This window comes from Choristoneura fumiferana, chromosome 8, assembly GCF_025370935.1.
Source record: "Choristoneura fumiferana chromosome 8, NRCan_CFum_1, whole genome shotgun sequence".
NCBI lineage: Eukaryota > Metazoa > Arthropoda > Insecta > Lepidoptera > Tortricidae > Choristoneura > Choristoneura fumiferana.
Genome location: NC_133479.1, coordinates 9033142 through 9052871, shown reverse-complemented (window position 1 = coordinate 9052871; position 19730 = coordinate 9033142). Strand labels below are relative to the sequence as shown.

The following is a 19730-nucleotide window of genomic DNA, read 5'->3' as shown; positions in this document are numbered from 1 at the left end:
CTGTATTTTTCAGAACCTAAATAAATTATACTGTAAATTATAACTTGTTATACATATGTAGTTATATGTTGACATTATCATGCAATAATGTTTGGGAACATCCAGGTCATATCAGAATAGTAATGCAGTCACATCACACTTATCTCATTTAAATATTTGACTTAACATATGTATGTATATGATTTGGCTATTATAATTTCAGATTGGAAAAATAGGATCAAAATAAACTTGTAAACATGCCCATGCATGTGTTAGAATGAGAAAGCGTTACTAAAAGCACAGTATCCTCCCACTCTATATAATCATAATCAAAAAGTTTCATTTTTTCTACTGCTTTCTACAATACTTTATCTTAATCAATGCTTGAACAAATTATTAAAATATTAAATAATAAGAATGATAAACGTAAATAAATTTATTTATATATATATAGATAATTTTGATTATTATAATTATAATGCATTCTCAGATTTGAAATTTAAATAAGTGCTAAGTACATGTTTGTACAAACCTAACTATTCAGATGTTTAAAGTTCCTTGTTTACAAATTGTTCTTAATTGTAGGATCATATAAATGAATTTATTGTTGCTATAGAATAAGCTTACTCTGTTATTTATATAACTGTTAACTCTCGAAAAGATAAAAACCCATGTTTTATCCCAAGAATAATTTGCACATAAGTATTACTTGAACATAAATTATTTCCTAATGTAATAAATGAAGCACCTAAAATTTTGTAAACCACTCCATACGAGCATTCCAAGCTACTTAATTCTTTCTATTAAATTATAAAATATATTCGTGAGAATATTTATGACAGTATTTTTATTGATCGAACTCAGACCAAAAATATTATTTCGTACATTGTCTCTAACTTAAATATGTATGTGGATGTTTGTTAAGCATTAACAATGTATTTAAATTACCTAACTCCCTTAGACGAATGGTTGATTATACCAATTAGTTATACGCATATCCACGCAACTCTCTTTTACGTTCAATTATTTAACAAAACCTTGTATAATACTGGTTTAGTGGGTATGTTTAAAATCGATGTAAAGATTAATTAATTTATGTAAAACAATTTTGTTTTATTGTATACGTAATTGTTGATTATTTCTTTATCCTGTCAAGATTGCTTTCATAAAATAATCAGCAGGTAATTAGTACTAGTGAGATATCTATATCACAAATTTTTGAGGAAAGGGCTGATGGTCTATTTTCCGTAAAGTTGTTAAAATATTGAACTTTTTCTAAAAAATAAAAATTGATTCTCACGTCGCTCATCGAGCTAGATCACGACGATAGATACGTATATATTGAGGGCTCCTTATCGTAGGTACCGAGTGGATACTACCAATGGATCCATAGATTATAGTCGATAGAAATGTTTAGTCTCGATCAGGAAAATGACCCAATGACTCATTATAGTAGGGAAGTCCGGGGACAAAAGTAACATTTGGCATTTGTGCTCCGATTACTTGCTATCTATTATGTATTTTCTTAAATGAATATAGCTATATAAAACTTTTCTTTACACTCTATATATATGCGTTCATTTTTATTAAATGGAGTTCGATTATTTATAGTTACAAGGCTTTGAAAAATAATTGACAATTGTTACTTTTGCCCTGTAGGGGTAGGACGAAAGTAACATGGATAGAATCAAAAGTAAAACCCATGAAACACCACTTTACTGAAGTGATCTACATAAGCTATGATCACTTCTTTCTGTTTCATGTAAGTTTAGGTACTTTAATGTTTGGAATTTACTTTTATGCGGCACTTGCGGTCGAAAACTTTGGGCGTCCGACGCAAAAAAGTTTATGAAAGAAGTGTCGGATAAACTAATCGGCGTCTCTGGCGACCGAAGAGCAGGCTTTTTCTTCGGCCAAAGACTGAGCCTCGCAGTGCAGCTGGGCAACCCCGCCAGCGTTTTGGGTTGTCCCCGCGCTGAGCTACCCTGAGCTGGAAGAGGAATCCCGTTTTAGTTTATTTTATGTGTTTTTATCTTTATGTAAAAACTAAATAAATTTTCTGCAAATAAATGCTCCTGCTCTTCATAATCCTAAGCGCCATTTAAACTCGATCCCTGTGAACATTAAGAGGAGAATTGAGTGTAAGTTATTGATTTTTGGCGTACCTTATCACCTCAATGCAATGAGGGCTATCGCGTATGAATTATCCACTAGAGGCGCTAGTGTAGCGTGAGGTCTCCGAAATGTCAAATCTCATAGTTTTATGGGTGAGCTACGCAGGTTTATTTATAATTAGAATAATTTTGTGAATATTTTGCAATATCTGAAATTAATTATGGCAAATATGCGTTCCGGGGCAATGAATGTCTGTGTTTTGGGAGAGTTTTGTCTTTCGGAAACCTTTGTCCTCCCTTTTTTTCCGAACAAAACGGGGACTATGCGACACTGTGGCATGCTCGATATTTTTATGGTACGGTTTCAAGGTGTATTAAATATGATTTTAATCTAAATTTTGTTTTCACGCCCGTAATAACAGACTTTGAAAACAATACTTTAAAACCTCACGCAACAGTGCGCCATCTAGTGAGACAAAAAACGATAGCCCCATTAGTCAGATTTTTTTTATCCAACCCAGGCGTTACGTTACCTTGGTACCGATCCCAGATTTCTCATTTCATACGTCCTTAACAAAAAAAACTATATGTTTTGCATAAAAATAACTTAAAAGACTCTATAAACAATGTAATAAAGAATTACAATTAGTAGTAGTCATGTTGTTATTATCGCCCTTATGATAAATCAATCATAAAATTTTACTTCAAGGGTGCCAAATCATGTTATTACCTACCTGTAATTTTACTTGAGGTTGAAATATAGGATTGATATGCTGCATGTGGTATTTTGATCACTGCATAACTCTACAAAGCCGTTGTTACTTTCAACCCGCTGTTACTTTTGTCCCCGGTCTCCCCTACACCAAAATAGTAAACGATACTGAACTATTACTTATTCTGTGGCGATACAGAAAACATTGTACACAATGTAATCAAATACCTAAATGATTCTCCTTACGTTTATCATAATGCCAATAAACATTTTTATTATCAATATTGTTAATGTTGTCAGTTTACAAAAGGCTATACGGCATAATTTTTTGAGATGCTGAAACTAAAAAACGACCTTTGCTAACCTAGTTGACCCTTGCTTTAATATTATTGAATAATGACTCGGAAAATATATTATTGATCATCAAATAATTATATTGGGTTCCAAAATAATAGATGTGTCAGTCACTAAAACTGAATCTCCAAACAATATAGAAATGGCTACCTAAAAATTAATTTTAATCACTGGAAAATAATATTTATTTATCATCAAATAATTGAACTGAAATTTGACGATAATGATATACAATGAATGAAATAATAATAATAATATCCTCTAACAAATTACACCAATTGACCCAGCCCCAAACTAAGCAAAGTTATTAAGGAACTGATCTATTTATTAGGTGACCGATCTATTATTTTGTTGATCGAGTTTTGATGATCAAACTATAATTTAGGTTACAGGTTTTAATGTAAATATGACGACTAATATATTTGCTAGGGATAGATATTATAATTAGGGTATCGCAGTTTAGTGACAAATCAATTTTTTTTGTATCTATATCTATATAATTATATTTATCCGTTGCTTAGTACCCATAACACAAGCTTTGCTAAGCTTACTATGGGTACTAGGTCAATTGATGTGAATTGTCCCGTGATATTTATTTATTTATTTTAGGGGCTGTTTCACCATCCATTGATTAGTGTTAACTGACAGTTAAATGTGATGCCGTCTCCGTCTATTCGAACAAAACTATTAGAGATGGCATCACACCTAACCGCCAGTTAACACTAATCAATGGATGGTGAAACAGCCCCTAAGTGACAGAAAATATAGTTCCCATTAATTAATTGCGTAACTTTGACCCATTTTAAGCCGCTTTCCCTCTTCCCATGCATGTAAAGATACAATACATATCATTTTTCGGATCACGTCGCTCCTCACGTTAGATTTACCCTGGTTTATGTAATACTTAAAGAAAAGCTTTACATCCTTACCATCGAGATACTGTAACCACTGTAACGCAGAGATTTTTTATTTAGCCATACGAACCTTCACAGTCTCCCCCATCCCCTACGACAATAATTACCTCATTACGTTACCTTATTAATGAATGGCCCCTAATCAAACGTATTATCGTATCAGATATTATTATTTTTTGACATTATCACACATTATTGAAATTTGGTTGTTTTTCCTTCGTTCCTCCTTTGATTATTCCGTTAAATCACCATTAAATCGTTAACCTTGATAACGTGAACTAGCGAAAAAAAGGCTCGGTCTGTTGAGTTTCTTTAGACATAAAGAGTTAAAGTGGACAGTGCCCTTAGTGTAAGTTTTCGGTTACAAAATACGTCTCGATCGCGTTCGCGTTAAAATCTCAATTTGTATGGAAACACGAACATCGCTAAAGTTCCGCTAGAGTAGAGGCGCTGTTCGTGTTTCCTTCCACCTACCTACTATACCTAAATTGAGATTTTAACTCGAACGCGATCGAGACGTATTTTGTAACCGAAAACTTGCACTAGTATGTTGAAGATATGACATGCTTTAGAATTAGGTACCTTTTATTAGTGGGTACAGTCACCAGCACCAATATCTGACACATCAAGCGTGCATAAATATCTGATACGACTCTATTCCTAGGTCCGGAAGGACGTGTCAGATATTTTTGCACGCTCCGCTGTGACAGATATTATTCGTATATTCTCCAAAAACATGATTTAACCAATAAAAACTCCAAGCAAAGCTCGGTCGCCCAGTTACTAGAAGAGAAAGAAGGACAATATCATAGGTACGAACTTTGAATTTTTCCACTATTGGTTTTATACACGATGATTTTCAATCGGTGATGGTGTACCATTTTTTTTTAAATTAAGTAATCGATTGATATCGGATCGGCCACAGGCATCACGTCGTACGTACACGTACGTAGTAATACATTTTTCTGCGATAATTTTTATGTCGAAATGAACGTGGCTGACACTGCACGAGAGCGCTTTATTTTATTTATATTGTTAAATTATTATTAGTTTTAATCTTAAAATACTACAAACTGAAAACCACGCACAAAAGATACAAACTGTGACATTCACCGCGAACTACAAAAAGTGAATTTTTGCACTATACTTACTCGTAGCTGCATTATTTTCTTTTATTGTCACGTTCATTAAGATCTTTGTCGTATAAGTTTCAATGTCAAATGGAACTTATTGGGAACAGTGTGAACTCCCCATAGGTTAGGTGTCTACCTACAGCATTTTAAAAATTAATGTAGAATAAGAATAATCAAATACTTACTAATGATTTTTTTTATGTACCAACACAATATACAATCAGTACAAAAGTTTTCAGTCTCCCACCATAGGTTACCTACCTACTAAAACTAACCTAACTACGGTATGTGCGGCGCTACCACAGCGACAACAATAACACCAAGAACTATTACATAATAATATATGTACGTATATTATGTATTTATGACGAATGAGAACATTTCGATACCTTGAGGCTCAAAGGGCGTAAAGGACATTTGGGCGTAAAGGCACTCCCTATATACTCGTATGGCATCTTATACAGGTTTTTTTTCTCTATCGATCCGTATTATTCACGTAAGGAAATTCGCTCCAAAATGTCCATTTACGGCCTGTGTTGTTTTAGTCCAAATGTGTTTAGCATTTATTTTCAAATTTTAGGATAAGTATAAAGAACAAAAAAAATACATTGTATAATCATCAAGGAAGTGGTATAAAGCATGTTAAAAAAAACACCGGTATTAATGCGACACATATTTTTACACCCTTTATTTCCTCAAAAAAAATTAAGGCATACGGCGTAAAAGCTGTAATTTATTGAACTATCCTTTATGACCACCAAATATTTCACCACTTATTGTTTTTAACTATAATCATTAATTGTAATTAATTAAACTGTGAGAATAGATGCCTTGCCATGCCAGCCAAAATTTAATTTAATTTAATGACTTATTAGTCATGTCCTCTATTCCAGTGTTTTTCAAACTGTGGGTCGCGACCCCCGGTGGGTTACGGATGAGGGGGTCGTGGTATCTTTAAACTACTCTCGCCGTTATTGTGTATGATTACCTATTCAATGTTTGTAATTATCAACGTAAGATAATACAAATAACTAAGTGGAGGTAGGCAGAGGGTCTCCAAATATTTTTCAAACCAAGGGGAACCGTCCTGAAAAAGCTGCTTACGAGTGAGTAATATTTTTCAGCTCCTAATCACCGATTAAAAATCATCTGTATACAGAAAATCTGTTTAGTTTTTTTTTGTAAATCGATTTTTTAAGACTTCGGTTCTAATCTATTCGAATCGATCTTTTCCGGAATAAATCCTCATCCCAACTAAATTGTTATTTCAAGAGTGGCTCACTTGGTAGTTCCTGTCTAATAAAATTGACAATGTCTGTTTTGTATAAAAACAATTACGCATCGAATTATGCGCAGCTAATCGAACCCCGTCATAAATTAAATTACCATACAACGATGCTTACTTACTTACGTACTATCTCTACTTATTTTATACTAGCTTAGCTCTATGATAGAACTATAATGAATAATGAAACTATGCAATTTTCCTAGATAAGGACTATCCTAGCTATGGGTGTCATTCCCCGGGACTTAAAACTATCTCCATACCACGTTATTACATGTTCGATCAAGCAAAAAAACATCCAAACATCATCGCGAACTTTTCATTTCTAATATTAGCAGAATTTTTCACCTTATACCCCTACCTATTTCATTTCGTTGCAACTAAAGTAAAGACTAGTAATTAACTGGCCCAAAACCACCATACCATATCATCCCAGCCTATTTATGGCCCACTGCTGGGCACAGGCCTCCTCTCAGAACAAGAGGGCGTGGGCCATAGTTCCCACGCAGGGCCAGTGCGGATTGGGAACTTCACGCGCACCATTGAATTGCTTCGTAGGTTTGTGCAGGTTTCCTCATGATGTTTTCCTTCACCGTAAAGCTCGTCGTAAATTTCAAATGTAATTCCGCACATGAATTTCGAAAAACTCAGAGGTGCGAGCCGGGGTTTGAACCCACGACCCTCTGCTTGAGAGGCGATAGGTCAAACCACTAGGCCACCACGGTACTAGGGCCAAAACCACGAAGGTGGCGAATTCCTATTTTGTATTTTCACGTAAAATCTTGAAAGGAATAGCAAAATTAAAGACTTAAAATAATTTATATGTTATTGTTCTTAATAGATTTAAAAGGGGCACGCGCAGATTTCACTCATTCTTTTGTTAAATGGCGATTTTGATTTTAAGCACTCTGTACTAAAATTCATCATATCGGGAACGAGATTTATTTTATTTTTTATAAATAAAAGCACTCTTAAAAACGTTAGTCAATTATTATTTCTTATAGTGTTTTACTACATTAAACTAAGTGCCGGAGAAAATTATGTAAAAATGTGATCATATTTCCAAAATAAACTGAAAATCAAAATGATAGTTATACACGTTACCGTAATGATTTATAATAAAGGTACGGTCAATATAAGATGATTACAAAGGTACTTACCATTTCAATTATTATATTTTTGCGAACAAAACAAATAACGCCTGTCTCACAAAACTCCCGTGACACTACTACAGCGCACTAGCGCCAAAAGTCGGTTCAGAAATGAGTGTTTTGCCTATTTATTGTTTCGTTCACGAATATGACGTACTTATAGGTACTTTGTTGGACAAACTTTTAACTAATCCTGCAATGCGCTTAAAATAAATTTATTTTATCTATGTTAGTTTAAAATACTTAGTTTTTAGGAACCAAAATACTATAAGTAGTTGAAATTATATAATTGAAAACATTTAAAGTTGACTTTTACTACATTTTCAAGAAAGTTGAAGTTACAAGGTGGTGTTTCGGACGCGTTCCCGATATGACCTCTTAACCTTGATTTCTGTCAAATCATGACCTATGAGAATTACCTATTTTTGAATTATTTTTGAATGTATACATGTAACCGACTAATTTCAATAGTATTAAATGCTTATTTGCCAAAATTCATTCAGATTTTTGTTTTTTTGAGTTGCCGAAGCCAATTCCCCACCTTCGTAGTTTTGGACCAACTATGCTTGCTTATATATAAGTATTTAAAAATAGTAGATCATAAGTGAAACTACAGTCAATATCAGTTAAGGTTCTGATGCGTTACAAATAATAGTAGGCAATTGCTGGCTGAGTATGAGTATTAAACGGACGAGCTTGCGAGTCCGTTTAACTAATAGGAAGCCAGCTATTGCTATTCCAGCCGAGACTAATATAATCTTTTCTCAAAAATGGTGAATAATTCTGAAATAGAATAAACTTTTTCTCAAAATATATATACATTTAATTTTATTCCAATATTTTTCTTATGCTTTCCCGCCTTTTTTTCATTAAAAATAAACTGCAGGTGTATTTTTCTACCGAAAATACCACAAGCTTTTTCAGACCCAATAAAAAAAGCCCTGAGTTCCAACAAAATATCTGATACCGGCCATTAGACTTCGCTGTATACGACTTGTGCCAACATTTCCATGGCCTTTTTAACTATTTAAAAAAAATGTGACTGATTGCAGGCGCGCTAATTTATTATTGTCGAGCTAGCGCGCCTGCAATCTTTTTAACTTTTTAATTTTTCGCTGACCATAAACTATGCACTTCACCTTCTGATATGTAAAGAATAATGTCAACTTTAACAGACATTTTTGAGAAAAGTAACTTTACTCGCTGATTCCAAACAATTTCCGACCTTTTGACGGAATATCCCCGTTTTTTGACTTAGATTTATTTTTTATCAATGTGTAGCATATTGTTAGAAAGGTAATAAGCTAGAGAAGTGTTTAAAAAAATATGAAGCTCTCAATTGTATTACATTTTTTAATAATTGAATTTTGAAGTTGGATTTTTTCACAAATCTGTATTTTTGTGGAATAAAAACCTCCTACGTCCCTTTGAGACTGTCAATTAGAATAAAAACTCTTATTACTGGAACAAGCATGTATTATCATGTATTAAATGCAAAAAATTGAAATTTTACGTACGAAAATTACTGAAAAATTACAATTGGTGAAATTACTGGCACTTGAGATATCCCATCCTACGCCTCTAGGTTTTCAACGCATCTACAATACCCCTGGTGTTGCAGATGTTTATGAGCAGTGGTGATCTCTTACCATCAGGAGACCCACTTGCTCGTTTGCCATCCAGTCGAATAAAAAAAAAGAGAGAAAAAACGTACGTTTACGGGAATTTTGAGAAACAACATTTAAAAAATCATATCTCCAAAACCGTGACCCTTAAGACCCAAGGTCCAGTTGTAGAGATAGCAAATGACACCAACAATATCCCAAAAAAATTTGACGATCCATGTGCCGAACATCCTGTATATTAGGGCAATCGAACTCTGTGAATTTTAATGTTTTCCCGGTTTTTAATCCTTTGTTCATTTTTCATTGTAGGTATCACTTAGTGTCTACATAGTACTAGTGGATAAACTCATATCTCCTAGGACACGTGTATACTACCTAATCTATCATACAAAGCCTAAGCCATATTTTTATCGTCAGTGTTTATCATCTATAGCTATATCATCTATCATCTATAGGTCGGGTTGGATACAACAACAAAACAAGTTGGATCCCAGTTCCCAAACGAATTTTTTTCTCTGCGATTGCCTCACGAGGCGGCTTGTACACGTAGCGTACAGTTGAACACCACAAAATCAGAAAAAGAGATACTTACCAACAGAAAAAATTGAATACAATTTACCTACGGAGCTGGGACTCCATATTTGGCATAGGCTATCGTGGACGTGTCCTGAGCTAAGCCTTCTGCGAATAGATTGTAGGTTAATAGTGAGGCGGACCACATAAGTGAGAGCAGTGTGTTGTGATTTGCAGATGCTCTCGGTGCAAGTGCCGGGGTGCGCGGGCATGGAGCGGCTCGGCGCGCCGGGGGGGCCGCGCCTGCGACACGACCACAGGCATCACCATTCCACGTAAGTCTTATCAAATCTACATATTGCACCTACACACGAACAACTTATACTTGGAGGAAACTAAAGCCGGCCAATTTACCGATACTTTTTTCTGTTTTATCTATAATTGGATTAAAATTAGAAGACTAGAATGCAATGCAAACTGTACCTAGCTCCAGGGAGTTGGGGATGTGCAGCCTGGTGTTTTAGGTGGTGAGAGTCTGACACTGTCTAGGCTCTCCCTTCCCATTAATCATTAATGGATTTTTCCCGACTGCACTCCCTGCCCCGTCTCCTACAAAGCACCACATAAAATTAAAAAAAACCGGCTAAGTGCGAGTCGGACTATCTAGTAGTCTACAGTCTGTTCAATATAGGAATGGACAGAAGGAAAATAGGCTCTTTATAGTGCAGAGTGCACGCTTTAAGAAGTCATTTAATAAATTGCATTTTTTACTCGACTACGGCAAAGCCATAATTGAACTTTTCTCTCATTTCACATTTAAGTTTTGATGGGATTCAAATAACCTTTCGCATGCATAAAGGGGTCTCTATACAAATCCCCGTATACAAGTCTTTGATTAGGTCCCTTGAATCTAATCCATAGATCTAGAATTCACTTAGATCGGAAGGTAGTGCAAGAGATTAATACCTATACCGATCGGTATGTTAGAGAAAGATGGATGGATAGACGGGACCATTTTTCTTCACACACTCCTAAACGAAAAGAATAAGGCATTAAAACATGTCTTAAACCTAGGCACAATTAAATAAATCATCACATCAAAATTTAACACAGACAACATAATCGACAAAGACCTTATTGGACCACGCATAACGAAAGGGGGTATCATTGGGGTAGCGTCGTCCGTACGTGCACATATACGTTGATATCTCAAAAACTAGAAGACTTGTCGCTGTCGAAGATATCTTCAAACTAATTTTCTTTAAAGTTCTCATTTATTATTATCATTATGTTACACTGATTATCCAATTGTCACTGCCAATCCTATATCTATACATGCAGTGTCGATTTTTTATTACTGTCTTATCGCCCTGCATGGGCTGCATGCGTGACAAGGTTGCAACTTGCAACCAATCCACACCAACCACCAACCAATTCACACAGCGTTTGCAAATACGTTCCAAGCATGTAAAATACTTTTTATTTCCGTTACTATATTTTAAATAAAATATACTATTTTTTACTGTCAATCGATAGAATTTCGCAACATTTTAGAAAGAGGGCAACTGAACCTACGAATAAATATTTTCGTAGAACTGAACCCTTTAATGTAATGGTGTCAAGAATTACAGTGGTTTTTTTAAACATATTGTGTTGTAGAAAATGAAGAATAATAATGTATCTTAACTTTCTCTTTGTAAATTGCAACTGTTGCCACATTTAATAAACTTGGCTTATAGAACGTAATCTTACAAACTTATTTAAAAAAATTGATGACTTGCCCCGATATCGAATAATCAGACTACCCTCATTTGTTTTTTATGATAATAGCTGAAGCTACGGCGAGGTAAATCATGTTAATTATATTTCACGATATAATGTCTTATAAATCTAAAAGCAATCTAGCTTTCTGTTTCTTTTTTAAACTGCAAAAAATCGTAATTAACCTAGTAGTTAATAATGAATCAAAATTGAACTACATTATCGCCATTTATCGCAGTATCCGTTGCGCGCAAACTACTTACACGTCGTCTTCACGTCATATTCCACGTATCGCGCGCGTGCGCATGCACACGGCTCTAGATTTAATCAAACATTCAAACTTCATGCAAGAAGGCTGTACTTAGAGATCATGCTTGCCGATTTTACTTGCATTATCTCCTTTAGAGAAAACCACAACTTCTTAAACATAACGACGTGGTCGTGATTTTAAACTAAATTAACTCGTTAACAACAAATAGCCTAATGAAATGTACAAAGTTATTGTTGCACGAAAAGGTCTAAAAAGATAGCGTGGAGATACTATAATAAGTATACAACATTTTTGCCCTATTGTCTTCAACGCAAATGAGCTCCTTGAAAATGTCATGGTCGCGGATTAAGGAAGATAAAATTTGATAACAAAGGCTTTTCTCTGTGACTTTGTCTGCATGATACGTATCTACCTATTGAGAAGATTTAGAAGTATTTTACGCTCCAGACTTTCATTACTTCGGCCCGGCCCGGTATAAAAGGATTTGCATAATTTTTGAAAGTCAGTTTTGCCCATGTTTTAATTACAAATTTCACTGTCGGTAGATATTGTTTCCTTTCCTAGTTCAGTACACCTTAAAGTCTGACGGACATTGGATTTGTGGTATCAATGTCTGTTAATTACAAACTTCACATTCATACATTTATCATGTAGGCAAACATAGATTCTCATCATCTCAGCTGTATACGTCCCGCTGCAGGGCACAGGTCACCTCACAGAATGATGAAAATTAATTTCGCAAATTACCTACTTCCGAAAAACGCAAGAGTTCCGAGTCCGGGTTCAAACCCACGATCCGCTCGAGAGACCATAGAAACCACTAGGCTACCATGTCTAGTGACCTACTGCTTGTAATAAAAAAAAATGTCTTAAGTCCAGCCTGTAGGCGTTGAGTACAATATAAGTGGTAACAACTAACAGTGTTAATCTCCCAGCTAACACACTCAAGCTGCTTTAGTCAGTCTTTATTTATCCGTGAAGTTGTTTAACTGCTTCAGTTCTAAGTACCGATTGTGTTTGTATTGTCAGGTTTTATCACTAAAATGTTCAGTACAGCAGCGGTGGAACAGTCTTAATATAAGCCAATAAGCTGCGCCCCAGTTTTTATACCTTTGAAATAATTTACAATAAATCAGATCACCCGCTCCCCGATGTGAAGCTTATCCTATTCGATTACTTTTAAGAATTGGACTATCTATATGAACCTACCAAATATTTGTAATGTCAATGGTAATGGCCATTTTATCGAAAAATTTAAGAGATTAAAAAAACATCGTCATTCATACTGTTATCTTCTGTGAATTTTTCAAATCGGACATGTCACAAAGCGCTCTGCTGCTTCCTGATTGGTTGAAATCAGTTAATATACCATTGGCTCGCGATTCGTTTAAATTAGTCAGTACTAAACTGGTACTAAGTTAATCACAGAAAAATAATTTTGACCATGTTTATTTTGTTTTTGTTAGCGCATAATGTTATATAATATTTAAATTTATTTTATTTGAAGACGGTATTTAATCGAATACCTTCTTCTCAGAAAATCGCTAAAATAATTTACAAAAATTGTATGTTAACAAACTTTACCTACCTAAGATTTTCACTAGTAGAAAAAGTATTGTACCCACTGATGTATTAAACTGATTGTACCTATACTAAACTAAATAATTTATTGAATCAGGCGTTACTTTGCAAAGGTATATATCAATAAACTAAATTAGCTCACTCAGCCAAGGGTCGTCGCCTAAACACGATACACGATTTTAAATTCCTTATTTACACATTTTTAAAATGTTTAAAATACTATTTTGAAATTTAACTGGCAGTTCCAGTCAAACGAGCTCAAATAAACTAATTCTTCAGCTTTATTGTGTTCTCGTATCTATTAAAAGCCACTAACACTTGAACAACACTGCCTTACCCTGACTTCTGTATGGCAGGGATTTCGACTCTATACTTGCTGTAATACAGCTTCTCGTATACCACTGGTGGAACAAGTTGGTGGTACTACGAGGAATTAACTGGCTTTGAAGAAGTCATTTAAAGAGTAAACTTAACTTTTCAGAGAATGGGAGAAGCAGCGAATACAGGCGATGGTGGGGCGTATCCAAGAGATGGTGGAGCAGGAAACGCGAGCGCGGTCCGCCGCCGCGGCCGAGCGGCTCGGCCTGCCGCCCAGCATACAGCTGCCGGACGGCGAGTACGGGCAGGACGCGCATCTGCAACTGCGAGTCCCTTATCAGGTACTCGCCACAACTTATCTACAAAGAGCGTGTATTCTTCTTCTTGAACTATAAATAATTACGATACACGTCTATGAAACAAATGTTCATGCAGCTCCTCCATCTCTACCCTGTAAGAATACACACAAACCACACATCGCACAAACCAGAGTTCATTCTTAGAGCAACACAACCACTCAACCAGTGGCGTAGCTAGGTAACCTAGGGCCCTGGGGCAAATAAAAAAATGGGGCCCACTGCTAACAAAACTGGTAAGGTTTTTTGAAGTAAAATCATTATAATTATATACAAATACTTTAAAAATGCTAAGCAACTTTATCATCAGCTATAAGTAAAGCAGAATTTCGAGGGCCCCCTGAGCTTGAGGGCCCCGGGGCACTGCCCCGCCTAGCCCCTTGGTAGCTACGCCACTGCACTCAACTTTCTACCAAATATTAGGCACACACAACCTACATTACATTGTTGGACACACATTTGTTGCATAGACGTAGCAATCGTAAGGTCGCGGGTGAGAAGTAATTGTTTATAGTTCATTGATATGGACCTCCATAAAGTAACGCCTGATTCAATAAATTACTGCTACTTCTTCATTGCCACCTGGAGTACATTATGTACATATGTACGAGTAGGTACGCCTCTTTCATCCACCGGGTTCTACCTTTCGACCCTGTAAAATCTTCATCCATGTCCATAATCTCGTAGAGGGCAACTTTTACGCCGCGATGCATCTTCCGGTCCTATGTCTTTACCTAAATAATGCAGGGTTTTTCATGGACTGAATTATAACACACCACCCGCTTACATTTATTACAAATACCTACGTTCCTACCTACCTGAATAGCATTTTGATGTATATGCTATGTGAGAAAAGAAAATATTTCTTATTTTCCATTTGATAACTAGTTTTCAAGTAGTTTCTAAATAAGACTGAGACTGAGTTCTCACAGCTAGATCGTTATTTGTCTATTTTTTATTTAAGACTCGCAAGACACAATACGACCATATACGACTTCGATATGCGCGTACTTTGATATTTGCCCGATAACAACGTAAAGGACACGCGGTTCGGCCGCCAGTTTTGACAAATGCAAGTAGGTACTTACTCGTAGTTTGCAACATAATACATACTTAGGTAATGAGCGAGTGGGCACGACTCCCCTTCTCGCTGTACTCGCTACGAGTAGGTAGGTTTCTTACTACTACAGTGGGGAAAAGATACATTGAGCGATTAAATTTTATTGGGAACTACGCCCCCGTTGTAATTTTTCCAAATTTTCTTTCACAAAAACTTTCTCTTAGCAAACTTTCGCTTAGCAACACATTTTATGATTAATTTTTATTTATACGGAATTTTTATATAGACTTCTAAACGGTACTCACACACACACACACGCACGCACGCACACAAACATCACGCCTGTATTCCCAAATGGGTTAGGAAGAGCACACGAAACGTTACCGCTTCGGAGCCACTTTTAGCAATTTTAGTTTTTAAGTTATACAAAAACGGTACAACAGTGCCAGGTCGCTAGCCCGTCGCCTACGGTATACGTTATCCTATATCTTCAGTCGCCTCTTACGACATCCTTGGAAGAAATGGAGAAGTGCTATTAAAATAACACCACGGGTTAGAACCCGACACCACACGGGTTACACTTAGGTAATATCCTCAATCTTTTAGCCAGACCATATACAAGAAAATACGAGCGTGCGACTCGTTCGGAAGCCTATCTAAACAAAGAGATAGATTATCTTTGTAAATTTTGTCGTAGGTATTTTAGTACCTAAAGTGTTCCGCTATCGCCACTTTCAGAACGTTCGTTTTTATTCAAGTAGGTATTGACGCACTATATTGTAAACATAGATTTTCCACGCATTTATCATGTTGTTTATGCAATCGAATCCTCTAATTGATACTCAAACATGCAAATTACTCATTGCGACTTTACATTACTCTATTGAGATTATTTCGCATACCTATCGAGTCTTCACGACAAACGCACATTGAAATCATATTTTTTCTACGATTTAATGGTACGTACGTATACCTGATGGCATCTTTTTAAATTTCAAAATATCTGGACATATATCTTATACTTAAGACACCAACATTGACATCGTTTTGGTTTGTTTTGATTACATTTAGTTAAGTACCTATCCAAACCAAGTATAGACTTAGTTTGATATTTTTTTATTTATAGATTTATTGGTAAATAAAAATAATATTCAGTTAGCGTTTATTTAAAAAGCTTATTCTAATATATCTTCTCCAAAAAAAATGACCCCGGTCGCCTAGGTACTGATACGAGTATAAATTAAACACTGACCTAATGCACGGTACCTATAACAGAGCACTAGTGTATGACCATGGTGCTACCGTACACTGATTTTAATTGAGTGAGTTTATTAAATAACTATCAGTGGAGCCAGTTGTTTGTCTTATATTGTTTTTTTTTTGAAACATGGTGTGCGTCTGTCTTCTATCTCGAATTGTTTGAAAATTTCCAGTCAGGCAGATATTAAGCAAAATTAAATGAAAAGAAGACAGAAAAATTTCATCTTCATTGGTTATGTCATATCCATCTGTTTTAAGCTCTTCTTTGGCACCAGCTGTTTATTTTATATTCTAACACAAAACTTTGTCGTCTATTCCAGCAAGCCGAGTTGATGCGAAGTTTCCAGCCTCCACCGAACAAGTGTGTGAGCGACGTGCCCGAGTGGGCGGGCGCGGAAGCGCTGGCGCGGCGCGGGGCGGGCGGCGCGGGCGGGGCGGTGGCGGCGGCGGCGCGGGCGGCTCGGGCAAGAAGGACGGGCTGCTGCAGAAGGCGACGCGCTGGTGGGGCCGCATGGGCGCGCGGCCGCCGCCGCCCTTCCTGCCCGCCAGCGCGCCGCCGCCCTGCGTGATGGTGCCGCGCCGCGCGCCGCCGCCGCCGCCGCCCGACGCGTGACGACACACGCCCGCACCCCTCTACCATATCACGCTTACATTCCATTATCGGGACGATCAGACTCGCCGAAGTGCCCGCGCGTCCCGGAGTATTATAGACTTGGTATTTATTTATTTGGGACTGGAGGCGCGCGCGAGTGATAGTGCCGGCAGCGCAGACTGCGAGTGACGAGGGGCGGTTCCACCCGCCGCGAGCGTAACTAGTCTTAATACTTTAATCGGTTTAGACATAGAGATAATTGTTTCTATTGAGAAGTTATGTTCATAAGACGAGGTTGCACTGCCCGCTAGTGTGTGTAGGTGTGTATCGTTCGTAGCGTGTGCGTCCGTGTTCCTCGCATTGTTCTTGAGTTTCGCAAATACTAAGACTGAAATAAATAAAAAGATATAACACTATAAAGTCTACATTGAGTATGTTGTCTTAGGTAAATTTAATTCAAATAGAAACAATTAAAAGTATATAATATTTAATGAATCTTTCGATTGTAACCTTGATGATATTGTATATTATGGAGAAGGTCAGTCAATAAGTTAATGTCTGCAGTGTACAGTCTCATGTTTAAGTAACCTATTTTAAAAAATAATTTCTATACAGCAGCTATAATATAAATCTGTGTTTAAACAACTTTTATATTTATTTATAATGGTGTATAAAGAACATATCGTGCAAGGAATATTAATTTACATAGCATAGTGACTATTTTATTGTAAATATTGTCTCTAATTTAATACTAGATTAATAATGGCCAATTGCCAGAATCCGAGGGTCTTTTCAATTGAGTGTTAACTACATTCCATATTTATGTTGAAATCTTCTCGAAGCTGCTTGCTAGCCGCCGCGGCCGCTGTCTGCGCCCGCGATGCCGACTATCACGATCACATATTAGAAATCTCATTAGGACTAGACATTGTTGATTAAAATATTGGTTTTTTAGGTTTTAATTAGGCATTTGTTGTTCATGCAACCAGGTCCACGTGACCTGATTCATATATTAAATTCAGAGCTGCTATATAAGGTGTTATTTTCTTGAAATTTGTTTCGTGTTAAATTGACTCTGCAAGTCAGCCATGCATGTGTATCTGTATCGAATTGATTTGTTTGAAAATTTGTAACCAAGCAGTTGGTCATGTCTAGCAGCTAGCGCATACTTAATAAATGTACTTGGTGGCAAATTCTATATACACTTTTGCCGTATTCATTAGACATTATATTACGTGTTTGAGATTTGCTAGATTTGACCACTGGTGTCGAACAGAACTGAAGTACCAACGCAGTCATGTTATACTGAATACACTAATCAAGTTAATTGGGGTTACAAAGTTGATTAATGTCGAATCCACCATTTTTATGAATTGGTAGCTAATACACGAAATTAAGATGCTCTTTTATCCCTATTGTGCCCGAAAGTAAAATAACTAACCTATTTTTCGTCTGTGTCAACAGAACGCAATACGCACACGTTTATTACCATCTTCCATGCACCATGGTCGGGTGCTGAAGAGATTGGATTAAGAAAAAGATTATGTATACCTAAATACTTACTGTATATGACCCAATTAAATCTTGCCAAAATAACTTGTTTACAATTCAGTCTATACCGACACAAGACAAGAATTGATTGTTTATGTACCTATTTATGCTTATATGACGTTTATTATTAGACTACAAGAACAATGTATATGTTAAGGTGGTTCCTTGCAACTTTTTACCACTCGGCTCGCCAATCTTTACACTTGGCGCTGTTGGCCTTGATTACTGCAATTACACCAAAATTAGTTAAGTGATGTGTTTTATTTTTGTCTCTTGTTTTTTAATTGTTCGTAATCGAGCGACTGGCCGCCGCAGTCGACGGGTAAATAGTTATCGGAGCCTCGCGAGTGCATGAGGTTAACACAGAGTAGCTACTACGAAATTCGAAAATCGAAGTTCGTATTGACCATCCCTCTCACTCTCGTTTTAAATAATATAAACGTCAGCGGGACGGCAGGACACGAAGTTCGAATTTTGCACTTCGTAGTAAATAGTAAAGGGCCTGTACGTTTATCACAGGTATAAAGCTACCTTCAGCTTTCCGGCAGACGCTCGGATATAGTCCTGGGAAAGCGGCTACTGGTTAGAAGTGGACACAAGATTTATATCTGCGATAAAGCTATCACCTTTCCTCTTACGTCGCCATCACTTTTTGTAATATAGTGTAGCGTCCTAACCAGGCGGTAAACGAGCCATTGTACAAAATGCTAACGAAATATAAAAGTTGTTTAAAATAATTTCAGAATATTAATTATCTAGATACGAACAATATTCCATTGTCATATTAAATAAGTAAAAGCAGAAGCAAATGTTACTAATAAAAAAAAACTGCATTAAATTATGACCTACCAATAATAAAAAAATGAATTTTTATTTTGTACCTACCAATGTGAAACTGAAAATCACAGTACCATAAAAAGTGTACTATGTTAAAATAGTGCGAGATTTCGTCGCGAAGAGTTACCGCACCTTCGTTTTTAGGTCCATACGACAAACTTTTTCAGAAAAAACCGATGCTTTGATAAATTTGCGTACCTACGAGTATACTGATTTTTGACTTACCTAGTCACTGAAACAAAATCTGCAACTGTAACTTTAAGTAACAAATGCATAGAATAGGATTAGTTCAATTAGCTCACGGAGCTAGCTACATGGATGATACCTATCTTGATGATATTATTAAGTGCCAAACGTTATATT

At 36.3% G+C, this 19730-nt stretch overlaps 1 protein-coding gene across 4 annotated transcripts in view; it reads left to right on the top strand.

Moving 5' to 3' along the window:
- LOC141430389 (uncharacterized) overlaps positions 1-19387 on the top strand; it is a 58874-nt gene extending 39487 nt beyond the window's left edge. Inside the window, exons 3-6 of one of the 4 annotated variants that reach the window (XM_074091074.1) lie at positions 10001-10115; positions 13875-14052; positions 16708-16812; positions 16857-19387. In XM_074091074.1, the coding sequence (XP_073947175.1) occupies positions 10001-10115; positions 13875-14052; positions 16708-16812; positions 16857-17000 (542 nt within the window). In that variant the 3' untranslated portion in view covers positions 17001-19387. Of the gene's footprint in view, positions 1-10000; positions 10116-13874; positions 14053-16707 lie in introns of all 4 variants that reach the window. The other 3 variants (XM_074091071.1, XM_074091073.1, XM_074091072.1) reach the window with 3 other exon arrangements.
- The last annotated feature ends 343 nt before the right edge of the window (positions 19388-19730 follow it).